This window comes from Mesocricetus auratus, unplaced genomic scaffold (genome assembly GCF_017639785.1).
Source record: "Mesocricetus auratus isolate SY011 unplaced genomic scaffold, BCM_Maur_2.0 Super-Scaffold_100014, whole genome shotgun sequence".
NCBI classification, from domain to species: domain Eukaryota; kingdom Metazoa; phylum Chordata; class Mammalia; order Rodentia; family Cricetidae; genus Mesocricetus; species Mesocricetus auratus.
The window spans coordinates 26,145,823-26,165,920 of record NW_024429197.1 but is presented as its reverse complement, the minus strand read 5'-3'; the positions used below and the strand labels follow the sequence as shown (position 1 = coordinate 26,165,920).

At 43.0% G+C, this 20,098-nt stretch overlaps 1 protein-coding gene across 3 annotated transcripts; it reads left to right on the top strand.

The window, feature by feature from the left end:
* The first annotated feature begins 7,844 nt into the window (after positions 1 to 7,844).
* Positions 7,845 to 19,180, top strand: LOC121132790 (cytochrome P450 4A10). 3 transcript variants are annotated; one of them, XM_040756936.1, is made up of 13 exons: positions 7,845 to 8,121; positions 9,243 to 9,387; positions 10,065 to 10,109; positions 10,561 to 10,688; positions 12,180 to 12,304; positions 12,676 to 12,830; positions 13,222 to 13,328; positions 13,411 to 13,601; positions 13,697 to 13,830; positions 15,501 to 15,565; positions 15,710 to 15,786; positions 18,165 to 18,338; positions 18,687 to 19,180. In XM_040756936.1, the coding sequence occupies exons 1-12, from the start codon at positions 7,933 to 7,935 to the stop codon at positions 18,331 to 18,333; spliced, it is 1,530 nt and encodes a 509-aa protein (XP_040612870.1). In that variant the 5' UTR covers positions 7,845 to 7,932; the 3' UTR covers positions 18,334 to 18,338; positions 18,687 to 19,180. The 3 variants fall into 3 exon arrangements, with proteins under 3 accessions (XP_040612870.1, XP_040612869.1, XP_040612871.1); XM_040756935.1 differs by having other exon boundaries at positions 18,165 to 19,180; XM_040756937.1 differs by lacking the exons at positions 15,501 to 15,565; positions 15,710 to 15,786; positions 18,165 to 18,338; positions 18,687 to 19,180 and adding an exon at positions 14,332 to 14,581.
* The last annotated feature ends 918 nt before the right edge of the window (positions 19,181 to 20,098 follow it).

Sequence of the window (20,098 nt, the reverse complement as noted above, 5' to 3'; positions counted from 1 at the left end):
TTTCATATGGTCTTCATTCTCCCTATGTCAGGGAGCTCCTGAACTCATGAGCAACTGCAAAATAGAGTGACCCCTACAGATTGGAGCCAATTTGCGTCAGCAGTGCTTGAAAATTCACATCAAGTACAATGGAGAGTTTATAGAGGAAAGAGGCAAAAGTCCTAGAGCCTCAAGGATTAAAGAAAGCGCCCCAAGATAAGATTCTTGGTGAGGGTGCTTCTGCTGACCCACAGGCTCAGGCTGCGTATGATGAACACATATTGTCTTTATGCCGTACTGCAGCTTTGAATACTTTGGATAAGGTTTCTGAAACAGGAGAGACAATACAACCCTATACAAAAGTGGTACAGGGCCCAAAAGAAAGGTTCACTGGATTTTTGGAAAGATTGTCCAGAGAAGTAGAAGTACAGGTATCAGATTCAGATTCTAGGCAAATATTTATAGAATCTTTAACATATGAGAATGCAAATCTACAATACAAACAGGTACTTTGGCCATTAAAAATAAGATCGGCACCATGGGAGGAATGGGTCCTATATACAGCTAACCTTGAATATAAAACTCAGGATACAGAAGCTTCGGTAGGAGAAGTGATTTCTAAAGTTTTGAAGAGGTACTAAGATGCCAAATGCCTTAACCATGATGATATAGAAGCTTGGGTAGGAGAGGCAATTTCCAGAGGTTTCAAATGACATCAAAATACAAATGCTTTAACTGTGGAAGAATAGGACATCTAAGAAGTAATTTTAGACAAGGCATTCCTAGAAATAATGCTTCTCCTAGGAATGATTCAAACAGAAGGCCTCAGCCTTTTGGATTATGTAGAATATGTGGCAAAGACCAACACTGCACCAATGAACGTTGGTCGACCACACACAAATAAGGTAATCCTTTACAATCGGGAAACTGTTCAAGGGGCCTCTAGAAGGCCCCCATGTCAAAAGTGGTCTGGTCATTCCCAGACATGGTGCAGGACAATCTCTCCCAGGACAATTAGAAGATCCACTGCCTATTGTAAATAATACAACTCTGGATGATAGATTAGCAACTGAGGATGAACCAATCATAACTGGAGGAAATAAAAAAACATATATTTTCTCTATCCAGCTGAGGGATATCTAGGTTGCTTCCAGGTTCTGGCTATTACAAATAATACATCTATGAACATAGTTGAGCAGATGCCTTGTTATATGACTGTACATCTTTAGGGGTATAGTATAGAGAAAATGTGGTACATTTACACAATGGAGTACTACTCAGCAGAAAAAATGGAATCTTGAAATTTGCAGGCAAATGGATAACACTAGAAGAAACCACACTGAGTGAGGTAACCCAGTCACAAAAAGACAAACATGGTATGTACTCACTCATATATGGATTTTAGACATGGAGCATGGCATTGCCAACCTACAATCCCACTGCCAGAGACTCTGGGTAGTAGGGAGGACCCTAAGAGAGATGTGCATGGTAACCCAGAGAAGGGTTATGGGATGAGATCTCCTAATTGGATTGGGAAGAGGGAATGGGAGGGCAGAAGAAGATGGGAGAAAGAGAGGGGGAAAAGAGGAGGGGAGAGGAGGACATAGGCAAGCAGGAAGGTTGAGCCAGGGTAAGAATAGAGGAAAGAAAGATGAGAAATTCCGTAATAGAGGAAGCCATTATAAGTTGGAGGAGAGATCTGGAACTAGGGAGAACTTCACAGATCTGAAAGAATGACACCAACTGGCATGAAGTCTACCTTACATGCCCTCCCATGATAATGAGATTGATGACTACCTTATATGCCATCCTGGAGCCTTCATCCAGTGGCTGATAGAAGCAGAGGCAGACACCCACAGCTGGGAACTGAACTGAACTCCTGGAATCCAGTTGCAAAGAGGGATAATGAACAAAGGAATGAAGATCAGGCTGGGGAAACCCACAGAGGCAGTTGACCTAAACAAGGGGGAAAGCATGGACCCCAGACTGATCACTGAGAGGCCAGCATGGGACTGACCCTGATGCCCCCCGAAACCCGGGTGTCAGAGAAGATGCCTCGGCAATCTATGGGACCTTGGAGAGTAGATCAATATTTATTCCTGGCATACAAATGGACTCTGGGAGCCCATTCCACACGGAGGGATGTTCTCCCAGCCTGGACACATGGGGAAGGACCTAGACCCTGCCCGGGATGATATAACAGACTCTGAAAATTCCTTATGGAAGCCCTTGTGCTCCATGGGAAGCAGAGGGGGAATGGAGTGGAGTGGGGGACTGGGAGAATGAGGGGTCAGGGGAGAAAGGGAGGGAGAGGGAACTGAGAGTCACATGTGTAAAAAGTTAAAGAAAAAACATATATTTTGGCAAACTTCTATACAGGATCACAGACCCAATTTACCAGTTAAAGAGAATAATAAGGTAATTATCCCAGGGATGCAGGGTGGTTCAACATACAAAAATCCATCAATATAATCACTATATAAACAAACTGAAAAAGAAAAACCACATGATCATCTCAGTAGATGCTTAAAAAGCCTTTGACAAAATCCAACACCCCTTTATGAGAAAAGTCTTGGAGATATCAGGAATAACAGGATATTATTTAAATATGATAAAAGCAATATACAGCAAATGAACATCCAACACCAAACTAAATAGAGAGAAAGTCAATGCAATTCCTCTATAGTCTGGAACAAGACAAGGCTATCCACTCTCCCCATACCTCTTCAATATTGTACTTGAAGTCCTAGCTAGAGCAAAAAGACAACAACAAAAAAACCAAGGGGATACAAATTGGAAAGGAAGAAGCCAAACTTTCATTATTTGCAGATGATATGCTAGTTTACATAAGTGACCCAAAAACCTCTACTAGAGAACCCCTACAGCTGATAAATACCTTCAGCAAAGCAGCAGGATACAAAATTAACTAAAAAAATCAGTAGCCCTACTGTACACAGATAAATGGGCTGAGAAAGAAATCAGAGAAACATCACACTTTAAAATAGCCACAAAGAGCATAAAATATCTTGTAGTAACACTAACCAAAGAAGTGAAAGACCTGTCAGCTGCTGGGAGAAAGAGAGGGGGAAAAGAGGAGGGGAGAGGAGGACATAGGCAAGCAGGAAGGTTGAGCCAGAAAGAAATTAAAGATACCAGAAAATAGAAGAATCTCCCATGCTCTTGGATAGGTAGAATCAACGTAGTAAAAATAGAAATCTTGCCAAAAGATATCTATATATTCAATGCAATCCCCATCAAAATCCCAACACAATTCTTCACAGATCTTGAAATAACTATTCTCAACTTTAAATGGAAAAACAAAAAACCCAGGATAGTCACAAAAACCCTGTGCAATAAGGGAACTTCTGGAGGCATCACTATCCCTGACTTCAAACTCTATTATACAGCCATAGAACTGAAAACAACTTGGTATTGGCACAAAAATAGACAGGTAGACCAATGGAATTGAATTGAAAGCCCTGATATTAACCCACATACCTATGAACACCTGATTTTGACAAAGAAGCTAAAGTTACACAATGGAAAAAGGAAAGCATCTTCAACAAATGGTGCTGGTACACCTGGATGCTGACATGTAGAAGATTGCAGATAGATCCATATCTATCAACATGCACAAAACTTAAATCCAAGTGGTTCAAAGACCTCAACATAAATCCAGCCACATTGAACCTCTTAGAAGAGAAAGTGGGAGGTACCCTTGAATGAATTGGTACAGGAGATGGCTTCCTGAATATAATACCAGTAGCACAGACATTGAGAGCGACAATTAATAAATGGGACCTCCTGAAACTGAGATGCTTCTGTAAGGCAAAGGACACAGTTAGCAAAACAAAACAGCAGCTGACAGAATGGGAAAAGATCTTCTCCAACCCCACATCTGACAAAGGGCTGATTTCCAAAATATACAATGAACTCAAGAAGCTAGCCACCAATACACCAAACAATTCAATTAAAAAGTGGGGTGCAGAACTAAATAGAGAATTCTCAATAGAGGACTCTAAAATGGCCAAAATACACTTAAGAATGTGCTCAACACCCTTAGCCATCAGTGAAAAGTAACTAAAAACAACTTTGAGATATTATCTTGCACCAGCCAGAATGGCTAAAATCAAAAACTCCAATGACAGTCTGTGCTGGAGAGGATGTAGAGAAAGAGGAACACTCCTCCCTCGCTGGAGGGAGTGCAAACTTGTACAGCCACTCTGGAAATCAGTATAGCAGTTCCTCATGAAAATGGGAATGAGTCTACCTCAAGATCCAGCAATTCCTTTCCTGGGCATATACCCAAAAAATGCACATTCATACAACAAGGACATATGTTCAACTATGTTCATACAAGCATTGTTTGTAATATCTATAACCTGGAAGCAACCTATATGCCCTTCAACTGAAGAATAGATGGAGAAAATGTGGTACATTTACACAAAGGAGTACTACTCAGCAGCAAAAACAATGGACACTTGAAATTTGCAGGCAAATGGATGGAACTAGAAGAAACCATCCTGAATGAGGTAACCCAGTCATATAAAGACAAACATGTTATGTACTCACACATATATGGCTTTTAGGCATAGAGAAAAGGATTGCCAGACTACAATCCACTACACCAGAAGAGCTAGAAAACAAGTAGGACCCCAAGAGAAAACACTCTTGGTCCCCCAAAGAAGGGAAGGGGGATAAGAATCCCAGAGCAAATTGGGAGCCTGAGGGCGGAGAGAGGTGGGAGATAGAAAGAAGAGAAAGGAGAAGGGGGAAGGGGAATGAGAACAGGAGAACTGAGACAGGGGAGGAATAGAAGAGGGCAAGAAAGGAGATGCCTTGATAAAGGGAGACACTATAGGTTTGGAGAGAGGTCAGACACAAAGGAAATGGTAGGGGATCCACAGGGATAACCTGAGCTAAGAGTCTAGGCATTGGTGGAGAGGCTGCCTTTGATGCCCTTCCCCTATAATGAGATTGATGACTACCTTGGTTACCATTCCAAGAGCCTTGACCCAGTACCTGGTCCAGGCAGAAACAGGCACCTGCAGCTGAGCACTGAGCCATACTCCTGGAATCCAGTTGCAGAGAGGGAGGAGAGATGACCAAATTAACCATGGCAGAACAGAAGATAACTGCAGAAACAGTTGGTCTGACCTAATGAGAGCACACAGACCATAGTTGCAAAGCAGAGGAACCAGCATTAGACAAAACTAAGCCCTCTGAATTGGGTACGAGCTAGGAGGCCGAGACATTCTATGGAACATCTAACAGTGAAGCCAGGGTTTATTCCTAGGCCACAAATGACCTTGGGGAGCCCATTCCCAAGGGAGGCATACTATTGCAGTCCAAATACGGAAGGGAGGGCCTGGGCCCTCCCCCAAATGATGTGATGGACTTTGATGATCCCTGATGGGTGGGGGTGGGTTAGGGTGTCAGCGGGAAGGATGGGAGGATGTGAGGGCAAGGGACTGGGGGTATGGATACGTAAATAAAAGTGTTTCTAAAAATAAATTTTAAAAAACTTAAATTTTCAGGGCCTGACCCATTCTCATAACACAAGATATGTCAACTAACTTCTCTTAGGCTAGCAATGTCATGTTGACACAAGCATGTAGCTCTAAGTTGGTGAGGGTTCCCATACAGTAAATAATTGACTGAACCTTGAGGTTGGGCAGTCCATGAAGAAAGGTCCATTGCTGCAGGGAGTTATGCTCACTAAGGTTGCTTCTATTCTGACCTTGAATCAGTAAAACAACACCTCAGAAAATGACCTCATGTAATTGTCCTGGTGCAGCCAATATTTGTTTCAAGGGAAAACAGCCTGCTCTGAATTTGTACTAAAATCTACAGTTACCTGCTGTCTGTGTAAAAGTCTGTCTTTGTGACTGAGAATATGTCAGTCTGAGTAAATGTAGAATACCCTAGTATTATTTTTTTTTACCTCACATGCGTTGGTGTTCTACTTGTATGTATATCTGTATGAGGGTGTTGGATCTTCTGGAACTGGAGTTACAGGCAATTGTGAGCTGCCATGTGGGTGCTGGGAATTGAACTCAGAGCCTCTGGAAGAGTAGTCAGTGCGAAGACTGACTTTTCAAATAACACAAGCAGATGCCCCTCAAAAAAGGAAAATGATAAAGTACATGAGGCTAACAATGTACTATTAAGTAAAAAATATTCACATTAAAGGAGTTACAGAATGAAAAGAAGCCTACTTCATGAGGGCTGGTGAGGTGGCTAGGTGCTTAGAAGTGTTTGCTTCTGAGTTGACACCATGAGTTCCATCCCTGGAATCTGCATGATAGAAAGAGAAAACAGACTCATGTAAGTTGTTCTCTGACCACCACACACACATTTATGTCATGCCTGTGCAACAAAATAAACACACACACACACACACACACACACACACACGGATGGGCAGACGAACAACAGACTGAAGGACGAATGGACAGACAGACAGAAAACAGAGCTATTAAGTTAAATAATAGCTGAAAGCCTTCCAAATATTGAGAACTACATGGACAACTAAGTACAATAAATTCAAAGGACTCTGTTTAGATTAAACTGATATGATCCTGTCAAAGACACATTATATTCAAGCTCTCAAAAGTAAAAGGTAAGAAATTCTAAAAAAAGAGAGAGAGAGAAATATGCCAAGTCACAACAGAAACTTTATAGAAATAGATTAAAATTTCCAATTAAAAGAATGAGTTTGGTGGAATAGAGTTCAAAAGCAAAATTAAACTCTATGTTGTCGACAAAGCCTGATAAGATGGTGTGGAAGAAAGGAAAGAAACACAAGACCCTGTCACATGACCCTGACTAGCCTGGCTCCTTTGCCATTAGTGAGTGTCAAGGAGAGCTAGGTCTATATCATCGATTGCCTCCAGTCATCTATTTCCCCACAGAAATAAGAGCCCAGACTAAACTCAAGCAGTAGCAATAATAGGATACTAATAGGTCATCACTGATGACCCTGCAAGACATAACAGTTAACACAGCAAAAAAAGTGTGTGAGTGAGTATGTGAATGTGTTTGTGTGTGTGTGTGTGTGTGTGTGTGTGTGTGTGTGTGTTGATCAGACAAAGTCCCATGAGCTGCAGCTCAGACTTGTCCAGTTAAAAGAACCTATATCTGGAAGATGTGCTCAGCATCCAAGTCGGATGCTCAACCCCTTTCAGGCAGCAGATGACTGGCCCAGGAGCAATAGAAAACATTCAACAGAGACTTTGGCATCATTAGGCATGGGCAGGCCCTGAGACCTAGATGAAGAAGGGAAACATTGCCTAGATTCTCTGCAGACTGAATTAGAACCACTCACCATTCATTTTCCACAGGCATTTTAGAAAAGCTATCTAGGTGCTATGTATGCTGTGGTATATTCAGGAACCCACAAAAGCAACAAGTAAAGCACAGAATTAAGACATGAAGCACAGGAAAAGAGCCAGGGGTATGGTGACCACCCCTCATGTCATACACAGAATCAGCATGAATATAACAACATTGCTTGATTTTTTTAAATTAATAATTCCTTGAAAAATAAAATAAATGGATGAATATTTAAAGAAATGATAATTACTCTTCTTAAAAATAAGGGCAGTGGGAATGTGCTAAAATATCATACTATACTCCATAAATGCATATAAAAAGATTTGAATAAAAGGAAAATGAAAAAGGAAATAAATGAATGTTTCAGACTAACAAAAAGGAAGGAAAGTGGCACAGGTCAGGTCTGGCACTTAGCTAGTGTCAGCTGACAAATCATTTCTCTGCCTCTCAAGGTAAATCATTCACTTTAATTGACCAACTGCACTTTGTGAACAATCTCTGTCTGCCTTAAACTTCCTCCCTCCCACAGCTAGGCAGGAAGCCCTCACAGGATTTATGCAGGAGGTAGAGAGGATTCCTGAGAGTGAGGACACTCTGTGACTTGGGAGTGCCTGCACCATGAGTGTCTCTGCTCTGAGCCCTAGCAGATTTGTAGGCAGCCTCTCTGGCTTCCTCCAAGTGGCCTCGGTGCTTGCGTTGCTTCTGCTGCTGCTTAAAGTGGTCCAGTTCTACCTGCACAGGCAATGGCTACTCAAAGCTTTCCAGCAGTTCCCATCCCCACCCTTTCACTGGTTCTTTGGACACCAGGTATGAAGGGAAGAAGGAAAGGGAAGGTTGATGGGAGAGCGGGGAGGATGGGGGATCTCAGAGACCGGCCATCAAGATCACAGGATGCTGCCCACTGTATAAAATGCCAAGTACTTCATGAGACACACAGCTCAGGCTGAGATACCCTCCAATATTAGGGTGGTTCAACATGTCTGGCTGTTGCTCTGCTTTGTACTGATAGCCCCTCACTTGGAAGGCTGTGGTTGAGCCTACGTAGTCTCCTCCTCTTCAAGATGAGCACCTTCAATTGCCTCTGGTGTTCTCAAACAGCTTCTGGGTGGTTCCCTGCATACTCACTCATGTATACTCTCTTCCAAGCTCAGAGATTGTCTGGGAATGCAGAAATCAGTGAGATGGAAGCCTTGCCCCATGGGCTTCTTGGTGTATCAATGGCACATATCTATCTCAGGAGCTGTCAGACACAAGAGAAGTTCACACTGCTGGAATGACTGGGTAGCTGCCCCAGAAAATCTTCCCCAGACGAATTTTCATGATGTGTCAATTACAACTGAAATCCCAAAGTCAGGGCACATAAAGACAAAAGGCTGTGTAGTGTCCTCAAGTGAGATCCCTGATATTAGAATTTCCTCAGGGTCTGTTTTAGCCCTCCATTCTCCTTCCACACAAGCTGCACTGTTACCTACTTAGGTTCAAGACACCATCACTTCACTGTACCACAGTGCTCAGTTCAAGAGCCAGGCACAGGGTTCTGAGATCTCCCAGGAAGAAGATGGCGTAGCAGCCTGCAAATTGTGAATGGACAGTACTGTCTCCTACTCTCAACCTGAGAAATAAGGCCCATAGCCAAACAGAAGGATATGTGGATGCACAAAGGATGTGCAATGGATGTTCTTAGAATGAAATGGAGATGTGGTGCTTGTGTGTATGGCTGAGGATCCGCCCAATGGCACTGTCAAATCCAGTTCAGGACCAGTTCCTAAGGTAGCCAAAGTGAGTGATAGCACAGAGAGTCCATCAAACTGCTCCAAATCCTGAGCTGCTTCTGAACACTCCAGAACTATGTTGGTGTGTTGTTCTGCTCTTGCCTAAGGTCCAAAAAACTAAACTAGAGTTCCACTGCTTTATCTTTCCCTCAACAGCAGTTCCAAGGTGACCAGGAGATAGAGGAAACTATGAAGTGTGTAGAGAAATTTCCAAGTGGCTTTCCTCGCTGGTTCTGGGGGAGCAAAGCTTACTTTACTGTCTATGACCCCGACTACATGAAGGTGATTTTGGGGCGATCAGGTAAGAGTATATCATTCTAAAGAGATTTGTACTTTCCTCATTATAATTAGCTCTAGCATGTCAAATTCCAGAAGGGTGTGCCACTCAGCCATTGCCCTATATACTTTATATACCAACAACCTAGAACATGGCCTACAGCAGTCGGTATTAAAATTTCAAACCACTTAGTCAAACTCTGTTACCTGTTTGCTATTTAATCAAATTAAGATGGAATGTCCTATAATTGCTCTAGATCTGAAAACACATTTGAGATGCATAGTGGATTGAATTTGAAATCTCTAATTGTTACCTGCTTGGAATCATAGAATAACTAAGTCATGATCCGCTGTAAAACACACAGGTACACATGCACACACGCTAACACACACACACAGACACACACACACACACACACACACACACAATTGTTACACTTGCCCTGTTCTTTGACTTTGAGGACATGGACTGTTCTTCACCAACTCATCATACCGCCCCAGGAGAGTCCAGCTACTGGCACATGAATCTTGCCTTCCAAAGCCTAACTGTTTGGTCAAAGCTGGAAAGAGATGTGAGGAAATGGACAGTGACATAGGACAGTTTGACAACAGAGAGTCACTAAAAGATCACAGAAGCCCATGACTTCAACCACGGCTGCCTCAGTGCTGCATTATTTCTCCCATTTCTTGTTTCTGTTTCAGATCCAAAAGCTAATGGTGCCTACAGGTTGCTGGCTCCTTGGATTGGTATGTGTGTGTAAATTGGAATTGTGGTCTTGTCCCAGTTAGATTTTGCAAGTTCTGTTACTCTCACAGAGAACAAAATGTGACAGGCCACCACTGTCTTGATCTAAGCCCCCACATACACAAACACACACACACACACACACACACACACACACACACACAGGAGTAGAAGTTCTACTTCTAACCCTGTATTTCACCAAGCAATCATATCTAAACATTGTGTGTGTTCCTCATTGGTCTACAACCCTCAACTCTTTTTTAATTTTTTATCTCAAAGCTGTCATAATCACAGAATGTATGCCAGTCCCACCAGGTAGGCAATTCATATTATGAACTGTACCACTTTTCAGAGTAGTCATCCACAGCTCTACTTCACACGCCTCCCCAAGTTTATCTAACTGTCTCTCTGATCCATCTCACACATACATACACACACCCATCTCTGGCCCAGGCTATGGTTTGCTCTTGCTGAATGGACAGCCATGGTTCCAGCACCGGCGGATGCTAACCCCAGCCTTCCACTATGATATTCTGAAGCCCTATGTGAACACCATGGCTGATTCCATCCGATTGATGCTGGTGAGTTCATTTGACTTTCTTCTCCTCTGCTGCTTTCAGCTCTGGTGTCCTTTCTACATCAGGTTCTGGGTCTGCTAGTGCTTTTACTACCACAGCTCAGTAGCAGCAGCATCTTCTTCCTTCTCCTCTTACTGCTCATAATCCCCTCTCTCTTCTTTCTCTCTCTCAATCTCATTCTTTGCCTACTCAGAGTGTACACCACAGGCCGCCCTTGTGTATTCTACTATGGATATAGGTTCTTCAAACAGAGGTGAAACAGGAATATCCCAGGTACCAGGATATGGCCATACTTGCTCATTGACCAAAGCAAAGAGCATCATGGTAGATGCCCCGTCCTGTGGGACATTCAATGTAGGTCTAGTGGACACCTAGGAGAAAGATGGGGGCGGGAGATATGAGAAAGTACACCAAGACAGGTATCTAATCAAGGTGACGACGTTATTTATCCAAAAGGATTTATATAGGAGAAGTGGGGGGGGAAGGGATGGGGGTCTACTGCAGCTACAAGGACGCTGGCAGGGCAAGAGGTCAGTGGGAGAGATGGTCTCCTGTGTTGCCTGGTAACCTAATCTGCAGGGCAAGAGGTCAGGGGTAGGACCTCCTGAGTTGTTTGGTAACCTGACAGCAGGATCTGATCCTATCTATTACAATTTACTATTGCTCAGGCCTATCTCCTGAGGACTTTGTAGTTTTCCAATTAAGCTAATCTTTAACTGACAGATAAACCACAGGCCTGTTTCTTGGAATTTACTTTACATCAGAAGAGGCAGCAGGGTGATCTTGGTGTAATGTCTTTTCTATGAGTACTTGATGCAACCTAGCTGGTTGATGGCCAGAGGCCCCTGACAGCTAGATAGGGATTCTAAATTCCTCTTCATATCCTCAACTTAACAGAGACTTCAGAGGATGACACTGAGTCAGAGTTTCCCTTCAGTCTCAATGCTTCTGAATGGACTTGAGTGACTCAGCAGGAAAAGGGAGGCCAAAACCATGTTGCCATTTCCAAACCTGCCATACCACTATATTCAACAGGACTCTGGATTATACTCAATTGTTCTCAACAATCTTTGATGAATACATAGTAATTGAGTGACTGTTGACCCTATTAGAAATGCCCATAGTGGCTCCTTGGGCTTTCTTTTGATTAATAACATGGAAGTCCTACCATTGTCTCAGGATGTGCTCAACTCTCCAAACCCTGGTGCATCGCCTTCCTTGACCCCTAAAACAATTTTGCTGTCACATAAAACATCTTAACTAGTTGCAAACATTTGAAACTTGTTTCCTAACTTATGGGTTTTGGCATTTAATTATGAAATAATTTACAAGAATTTAGGTATCACTTTACAAAGATTTGTTTTGTAATCTATAGAACATGTTATTTGAATTGAAGGACTTACAACACAACATCTGAAAATATAGAGAAAGAATACAGTATAACGAACACAAGTCTCTTTTGGAAATTCAGACAATGTTGCCCTACCACTGCAGGACAAATGGGAACAGCTGGCTGGTCAGGACTCCTCTATTGAGATCTTTCAACACATCTCCTTGATGACCCTAGACACTGTCATGAAGTGTGCCTTCAGTCACAAGGGTAGCGTCCAGGTGGATGGGTGAGTGACAACCCTTGAATTTCAGGGCATTTGGTCTTACCAACTGGTACAGCCTCATCTGACATGCAGGTAGGGCAGCTTGGATCTTGCCTCTACAAAAAAAATTCTAGAGTATGACACCAGAACCAGCTCAGTTCCTGACACAATCCAACCCTGACCCAACTACAGACTACTGATTCCTAGCTGAGATTGATGTATAGATATTAATGCTCACTTCTACAGTTTTGAAAATTACAAGGACTATAAGACAAAATTAATGTTGTGCTTCAATGCTCTCCATCTCTATCATACAGAAAATCTCTCTCCATAGTACATCTATCTGCTAGTCAGATCTCTTCACAGTCTAATCTATTGTGTGTCTTCTTCCTCAGAAATTACAAGAACTACATTCAGGCAATTGGGGCCCTGAACAACCTATTTTATTCCCGTGTAAGGAACATGTTCCATCAGAATGATACCATCTACAGTCTGTCTTCCAATGGCCGCATGGCCAACCGTGCCTGTCAGCTCGCCCATGATCACACAGGTTCAGTCTGTACCTCATGATTCCATCATTTCCCAGGATTAGCTCAAAGGGTTTGGCTGTTGATGAATTCAATGTCCCTAAAGTACCTGGGTCACACACTTGTGGATACTTTTTACACTGCAACTGTTTAAGTTGGGATGTCAGAATGCCAGGTGTTATGTGGATGTCATCATATTGGTAAAGTTTAGTGAGATCTGACCCAGCAGTTCAAGCAGAACTTCCTTGACCCATCCTCCAGAAAGGAGGTCTGACCTGCACCAAATGGTACTAGTCTTCTAACCCTGCCCACTCCTTATTTATTGAGCTATATATATATATAGCACTTGGCTCGTGGAGCTACACAATGTTACTGTAGCTCTCAAGTCTCTTAGATAACTGCTGTTCTGTACAGATGGAGTGATCAAGCTGAGAAAGGATCAACTGCAGGATGAGGAAGAGCTGGAGAAGGTCAAGAAGAAGAGACGTTTGGATTTTCTGGACATCCTCTTGTTTGCCAGGGTGGGTGTGTCACAGAGGCCTGTGTATCATAGAGAGTCTGCCTGGAGCACACAGCTCTGATGACACCTGTTGCCTCCCTCAGACGGAGAATGGCGATAGCTTGTCTGACAAGGACATACGTGCTGAGGTGGACACATTCATGTTTGAGGGCCATGACACCACAGCCAGTGGAGTCTCCTGGATCTTCTATGCTCTGGCCACTCACCCTGAATACCAGCAGAGATGCAGGGAAGAAGTTCAGAGCCTCCTGGGAGATGGATCCTCCATTACCTGGTAAGAGTTCAAGAGGTGACAGAACCCTTATTCTTTGGGTATAGAGGAGCCCGTGGTCTCCAGTCTACCTGACTTCAGAATGGACCTTGTTTCAGGGATCACCTGGACCAGATGCCCTACACTACCATGTGCATCAAGGAGTCCCTGAGGCTCTACCCACCTGTCCCAACCATTGTCAGAGAGCTCAGCACACCTGTCACCTTCCCTGATGGGCGCTCTTTACCAAAAGGTATGAGTTTCCCTGGCCTGGTCACCTAAAATCACTCCAGAGATAAGGGCAGATCAGAAGTCTGAGTGAACCACAGTCCTGAATCTCTGTGGGTGTGTATTTGTTTTTCAGTAAGTAAATTCTTCTTCCTCACAAAGTACATTTTCTCATGTGAATATGAGTTTAAATGAGTTCTTATAAAGTTAAAGGATCTCCAATTATTCTGCTTTGCATGAAAGATTGTAAGCATTTCCTGTTTATCAGGTAGTGGTCCTTATTTTTAATCCATGTCCTTATCATGATGCAGTCTTATATTCTAGACACTATTCCATTTATCATCACTATGTAATTCATAGCCAGACTTATCCTTTGTGTGTCCTCATGGTGTCATGTGTGTGTTTTCATGTTGGGGCTAGGAAAACAGGTGTATGTTTGCACATACAAAGGGAAGCCTCATGTACTGTCCACCTTGGTATTTTTCAGTTCAGGACGTCTCTCACTGATCTGTAACTCACCTTTTAGGCTAGGATGGATGTCCAGTGGGTGCCTGCCCCAAACTCACCGACAGAGCAATGGCAAACATGTGCCACTACACACGGTTTTTTATGGATCCTGAAAATCAAACCTTGGTCCCCATCCTTGTACAGAAAGCACGTTACCAGGTTCTATCTCTCCATCCCAAATGTCACATCTTTCTATCATCCTCTATGTTTGATATAATTTGTAAAGAACTGCTATTCATATATTAATAAGTAAATACCATGTGACTGATGATTCTTGCCAAGGCTATTGGTTACTCTCAATCATCTGAAGGATAGAACGTATTGCTGAAGACACAACTAACTTACTTATGTCATCAAACATAGAGAAAATGACCTGGTAGCCAACTAGCAGCCCTGATTCTTAAACAAAATATTGACAGGGTTGTTTTCAAGCTTGTTTCACTGATAGCTACACATTTATACATGTACAGAACAAATACAGATACACATACACATCTATATACATGTACATATACATATACATATGTGGCACAATTCTTAGAATATTCATCACAAAGTACCCTTGAATGTGATATTATTAATTTATCCATATACTGGGAGGTAAAGAATAAATAAAGGATCAGAAAGAGGTTAATAAATGGTTTTCTTTCTTGGTCAAAGCAAATGAAGGACATCATCATTCAGTGACATGGGTTTCTGAGAAGCATCAGATTGATGGCAGAAATGAACTGATGAACAGACACTAGACCCCTGTAATGTCAGGATATCATATGTGTCTCACACCTCATTCTGTCAAAATCCTTCTTGTGCCACATACTACTTTGCTGATGATACATAATCACTCTCTGAAGCATCATTAACTCACCTGAAAAACCAGACTAAAACAACTGGGGGAGTATTAGGGGACTGAATTATTGTACATCTTTACTAGAAATCCTTCATCAAATTTAAGTTCTAATTTGATTCACTCACAAAACTCAGGTTCATATCTTTCTGGTTCTCTTTCTTTAACTCCATTTCATACTCCTTCTTTATGCTTCAAGTCCATTTCCAAGTCACCCACATCAACACAAAGATGCCCTGTAGGAACCAGATCTTTTGTGCAAGTATGTCCCCTGCTGTCTCAGGAACCAAAGATTCACACCCTGGGTATAACCATCTTCTGTCCTATCCCTATCTGCCCCACAGGTATCCCAGTCACACTCTCCATTTATGCACTCCACCACAACCCGGAGGTGTGGCCAAACCCAGAGGTAGGAGGCACTACAGTAAAGCAGGGGAAGATATGTCCAGACCAATTCTCCTGCTGTCCCCACCTATAGGCGTCTTGTCCCTGGAGGGTTGAAAGCAGGGTTTTAATCCCTCCCTGTCCTGGCTGAGTTGCTGTCTCCCTGCAGGTGTTTGACCCCTCCAGGTTTGCAGCAGATTCTCCCCGACACAGCCACTCATTCCTGCCCTTCTCAGGAGGAGCAAGGTGAGACATCGTGTGTGTGCTGATAAAATGCACTGTGGGACTCTTTGCGGCATGCCTTGATGTTTTTAACCTCCTGAATATATGACATGTCCAGGTATATCATGTTGGTGGATATGGTGGAAAGCTTCTACTAGATGTGTCTGTGCACATAGGGAGGGTAACATTTCAGAAGACGGTATGAAGACATTAACCCATTTTTCTTTCCATTAGCCATCCAAATTTCCATGTCAGTGGATGTCACACACTTGCATGTGTTCTGATAGTTCCCTCACTTTAGAGGCAGGACTTTAAGTTGTTTTTTCCATGTGAATTTAACCTCAGGTGTTCAGCATTTCAAGTTTCAATACTCTTGAGGGCCCTGCCTTTTTCCACACCTCATCCAAGCCTCTATACTTCCTAGGGAGTCCTCTAATTGTAGAATCACTGTAAGTCGTCATATGTTTGCTTGGGTGTCTAACATGGACAACTGCCCAGCAAGACACTTAAAAGTCTTACTGTGGGTCATTTGAAGACAGTTTTGTGTCAGTCTGCATTGACTCCTCTTGTGCAGTCTCTCCCAGCACCACAAAGACTCAGTGCTGATGGCCTATATCTGTCTTGCAAATGAAGGATGGCCAAACCTTGAGAGAAAAGACATCTTCCTTTAAGTTACACTTAGAGACTGTGTAGTCTGTCTTCAGACTAAAAGCATTAAAGAAGAGGGAAGTAAACTGTTTTTGAGAAAACCCTGTTTTATGTAACACATAGTTTTTTATGAAGGTTCCTGGTGAGTGAAATATAAAACATTCTTGAAATAGCTACTGAACCAGATGAAGGAGTTCTGATGCTTCTAAACAGCTTCTATGGGAACTGACTCACTGTTAGCTTTAAAAAGTGGTGCAGAAGTGAGTTTTCTGAGCCTGTACTTCATGAATTCCTCAAGCGACAAATCAGCTTTCACAGTGCAGGCTTTAAGACAACTAGTCTTCCAGACACAAGTTGTCTAGCATTTGGTGTGCTTCATGATTGAATGCTCTTACCTGCACTCACTGACAATCATGTCACTGACAGTAGATGACAGTAGATCATAGGGAAACTCAGCTAAAGTTGGAATGAACAATGCTGCTGCTGGATTTTCTGAGGTAGGAAGGCTTGCTTGGATCCCATAATCCCTCTGCCTCAACATCCCAATTCTGAGATTCAAATACAGGCCACCACACCTTGCTTTGGTCAGAAGATTTTTTAATTTGTATTATATTTCATCCCATTTTTCATGCCTTAAATTCAAATGAATTAATTTTTAGAGCCAAGTGAAAATAATTTTTATGTGTAAAAAAATTAAGGCACTCCTGTGTATCAGGTGATATGCTAGATAAAAAAAAATATGGGCATGAATGATACTCCCTATCACAGCCTCTAACTCAAAACTGTAGTCCCAAAGAAAAATTTATCTGTGGTCAAAATATATTCTACCCCGTTCTTTACGTCATTCACTGTGCAGTTTTCTGGATGTTCTGTGCTCCTGATATCATCCCATGTCCTGACTGCGGCATGCCCTTGAATATAGCACTGATGGTGCCTTGGGTGCACCTTAGGGACAGGGACGGTCAGTAAAGAAATGAAAGCCAGATGCTCATTAGTCTGAGCATTGGTATTATGCAGCCTGAGAGGGAGGAGACATTCTCAAACACGTCAATAATTTGATCTGAAGTAGGAAGTGAGATGGGCAGGAAGTTGGTGAGGGCAGCAGCCAGTAGAGGGTATGGCTGTAGCTAGGCTTCTGAATATAGCCCTGTGTGATGGAGGTACAGAGGGTCATTGGGGAGGGAGAGTTAGGAAGACAGGGCAGTCCAGGGCAGAAAACTGGAGGATGAACAAGGGACATTTCTGAAGTACAGATAAAAGGCTACATATGTTGGTATAGGAGGTAGAGGTGCCCAAAGTAGGAGACAGATGGGAAAGCAATAGAGCATCCTCTACACAGTCCCCTGCAGGAACTTTCCTACTGAAATCTGACTCCACTCTTTAGAACCCATGTCCTACATATCTCTGAATGGAGTAAACTAAGCAATGAAAAACATATTAAATAATTCACAAGTTGGACCTCTAGTCCTTAGAATAATGGCCTAACATATTTCATAACTCTAATACAACTATGGTCAATGTTGCCTTGATAAATGTAGAAGCTAAACTTAAAGGCAGGAGAGACAGGCAGGGAGGAGTGACACGGTGGGGGGGGCACACTGGGGTAACATACCCGGGGAGTGGGTGTGGCCTGTGATGACAGAAGTCAAAATGCACCTATGGATGTAGGCCCTGGATGCTGATCTGGTCTATTTTGGGGCCCTTCACTGCTCAGGTCAGAAGTCATTGAGTCTTATTGTCCCTTTCTGACCCAGGAACTGCATTGGAAAACAGTTTGCTATGAATGAGCTGAAGGTGGTAGTGGCCTTGACCCTACTCCGCTTTGAGCTGCTGCCTGATCCAACCAAGGTCCCCATCCTTTTACCACGACTTGTGTTGAAATCCAAGAATGGGATCCACCTATGTCTCAAGAAGATCCACTGATTCTGGTTGGGACGCAGACAGACTCTATGAGTGTACTGCCTGACATTCCAGCTTCATGTCATCTGTGCCTTTCACCATCCTGCTTTCTATCTGCTCATTTTTCTTCACTCCCATTTGCTCCTTGTGTCCCCCTGTCTGTACCTGCCCCACTCCTTCCTTCCTCTAGATTCCCTGTTTCTTTCTGTCTCCTGCTATACACATCTGATCCCTAATCTCCTCTGTCCTCCAGCCTCCTCTCCTTGCCTCGTATCTTTCTGTCATCTTATTTTTGTGTACATGACTTATTCATAACTCTAATGATCAGCTGTCACAACCTTGGTTGTCTAAAATGACAGAAGGTTATTATCTTACAGCTCTGGATCTTAGAAGTTTGAAATGGCAGAAAAGCAAGTTGTTGGCACAGCCATCCTTCCTCTGCAGAGTTCTGTGGAGAGTCCTCCTCCTCCCCTTCTCAGAATAAACCATCATTTCTTGACACTGGACTCTCACACCCACTTTAAAGCCAGCATCCTCCAAAGCCCTCTCAACTAATTTCCTTAACTTTTCCAAAGACTCTTGTGACATCATCAAGCCCACTAAAAATCCAATATAATTCTCACATATCCATATCTCTTACTCAATCTAATCTACTATGCCCTTTTTAATTATGAGAAAACATTCATGGTCTCCATAACTTAGGGGTTAAACATCATTGTGAAGCCGTTGTGAAGTGTGGCTTTGTATTTACATGGCCATCACCCGGTCTGTTTGTCTACATCTCTCCTTCACAGTCTCTCTCCACCTGACTGTCCCTCACACAAGAGTCTCCATCTTCCCTGCTTTCAGCAATAAAGTTCCCCGTGTGGCACACAGTGTTTGTCATGTTCCCACATTGCTTCAAAGCACTCCTGGATCAGGATCCATGATGCCATGGACAGACTTCCCTAGTTTGCCATGTCTGCTTCCTGGAAAAGGCTTCTCTTGAAGCCACTGTATGCAACCAGGACCTCCTTCCTAGTCTCCTAACCTACCAGTTTGATGGGATGGTACAGGCCAGTTCTGAGGAAGTGCAGGAGAGTACAGACTGGACACGCAGTGCCTGATCAAGGGTAGAACCCAAATCCTGAACACAGAATTTCAAGCAATACAGAAAGTCTCATGCTGGACATACAGAGACACAAAAGTGAGAGCACAGAATCCTGGTGCCCAGCCAAGGACAAGTACTCTAAACACAGGATTCCAAATGGGATGGAATGTGTAACCAGAAAGTAATTCTACAGCCTGGAAGCAATGAGCAAGAGCAGCTCATTTCACTGTCATGTGCATTCCCCCTCCATGATGCACACAAACTGACACTCACGCGTGCACTGTATACACGCCCACAGCACCTTCCACCCACACATATGCATTAGTGTGCCCAAGGTCAATGGGGCCTCAGGGTGTGGTTGGTGTGAAATGTCCTGCAGATGAAACAGTGGTCATCGGTGATGGCCACCACTCCCAGTGTACACTGTCCCTCACCCAGGAGGTCATAATACACACACACACACAAGCGAAGACTCTACTACTTAGGAGAACACACAAACATCAGAGTCACAGTGCTTGGCTTTATTACCACTGATACAAATACTCAATAAGAACTCATATGAATGATGGAGTCTTGAACAAAAGGCATCTGAGTCAGGAAGATTTAGTTTAAGTTCCTCCTACATTAGTGTCTCTCAGGATCCTTCCCTTACTATTAAAATGCAGTCACAGTTTCCTCCTAACAGAGAAGGGCTGCCTC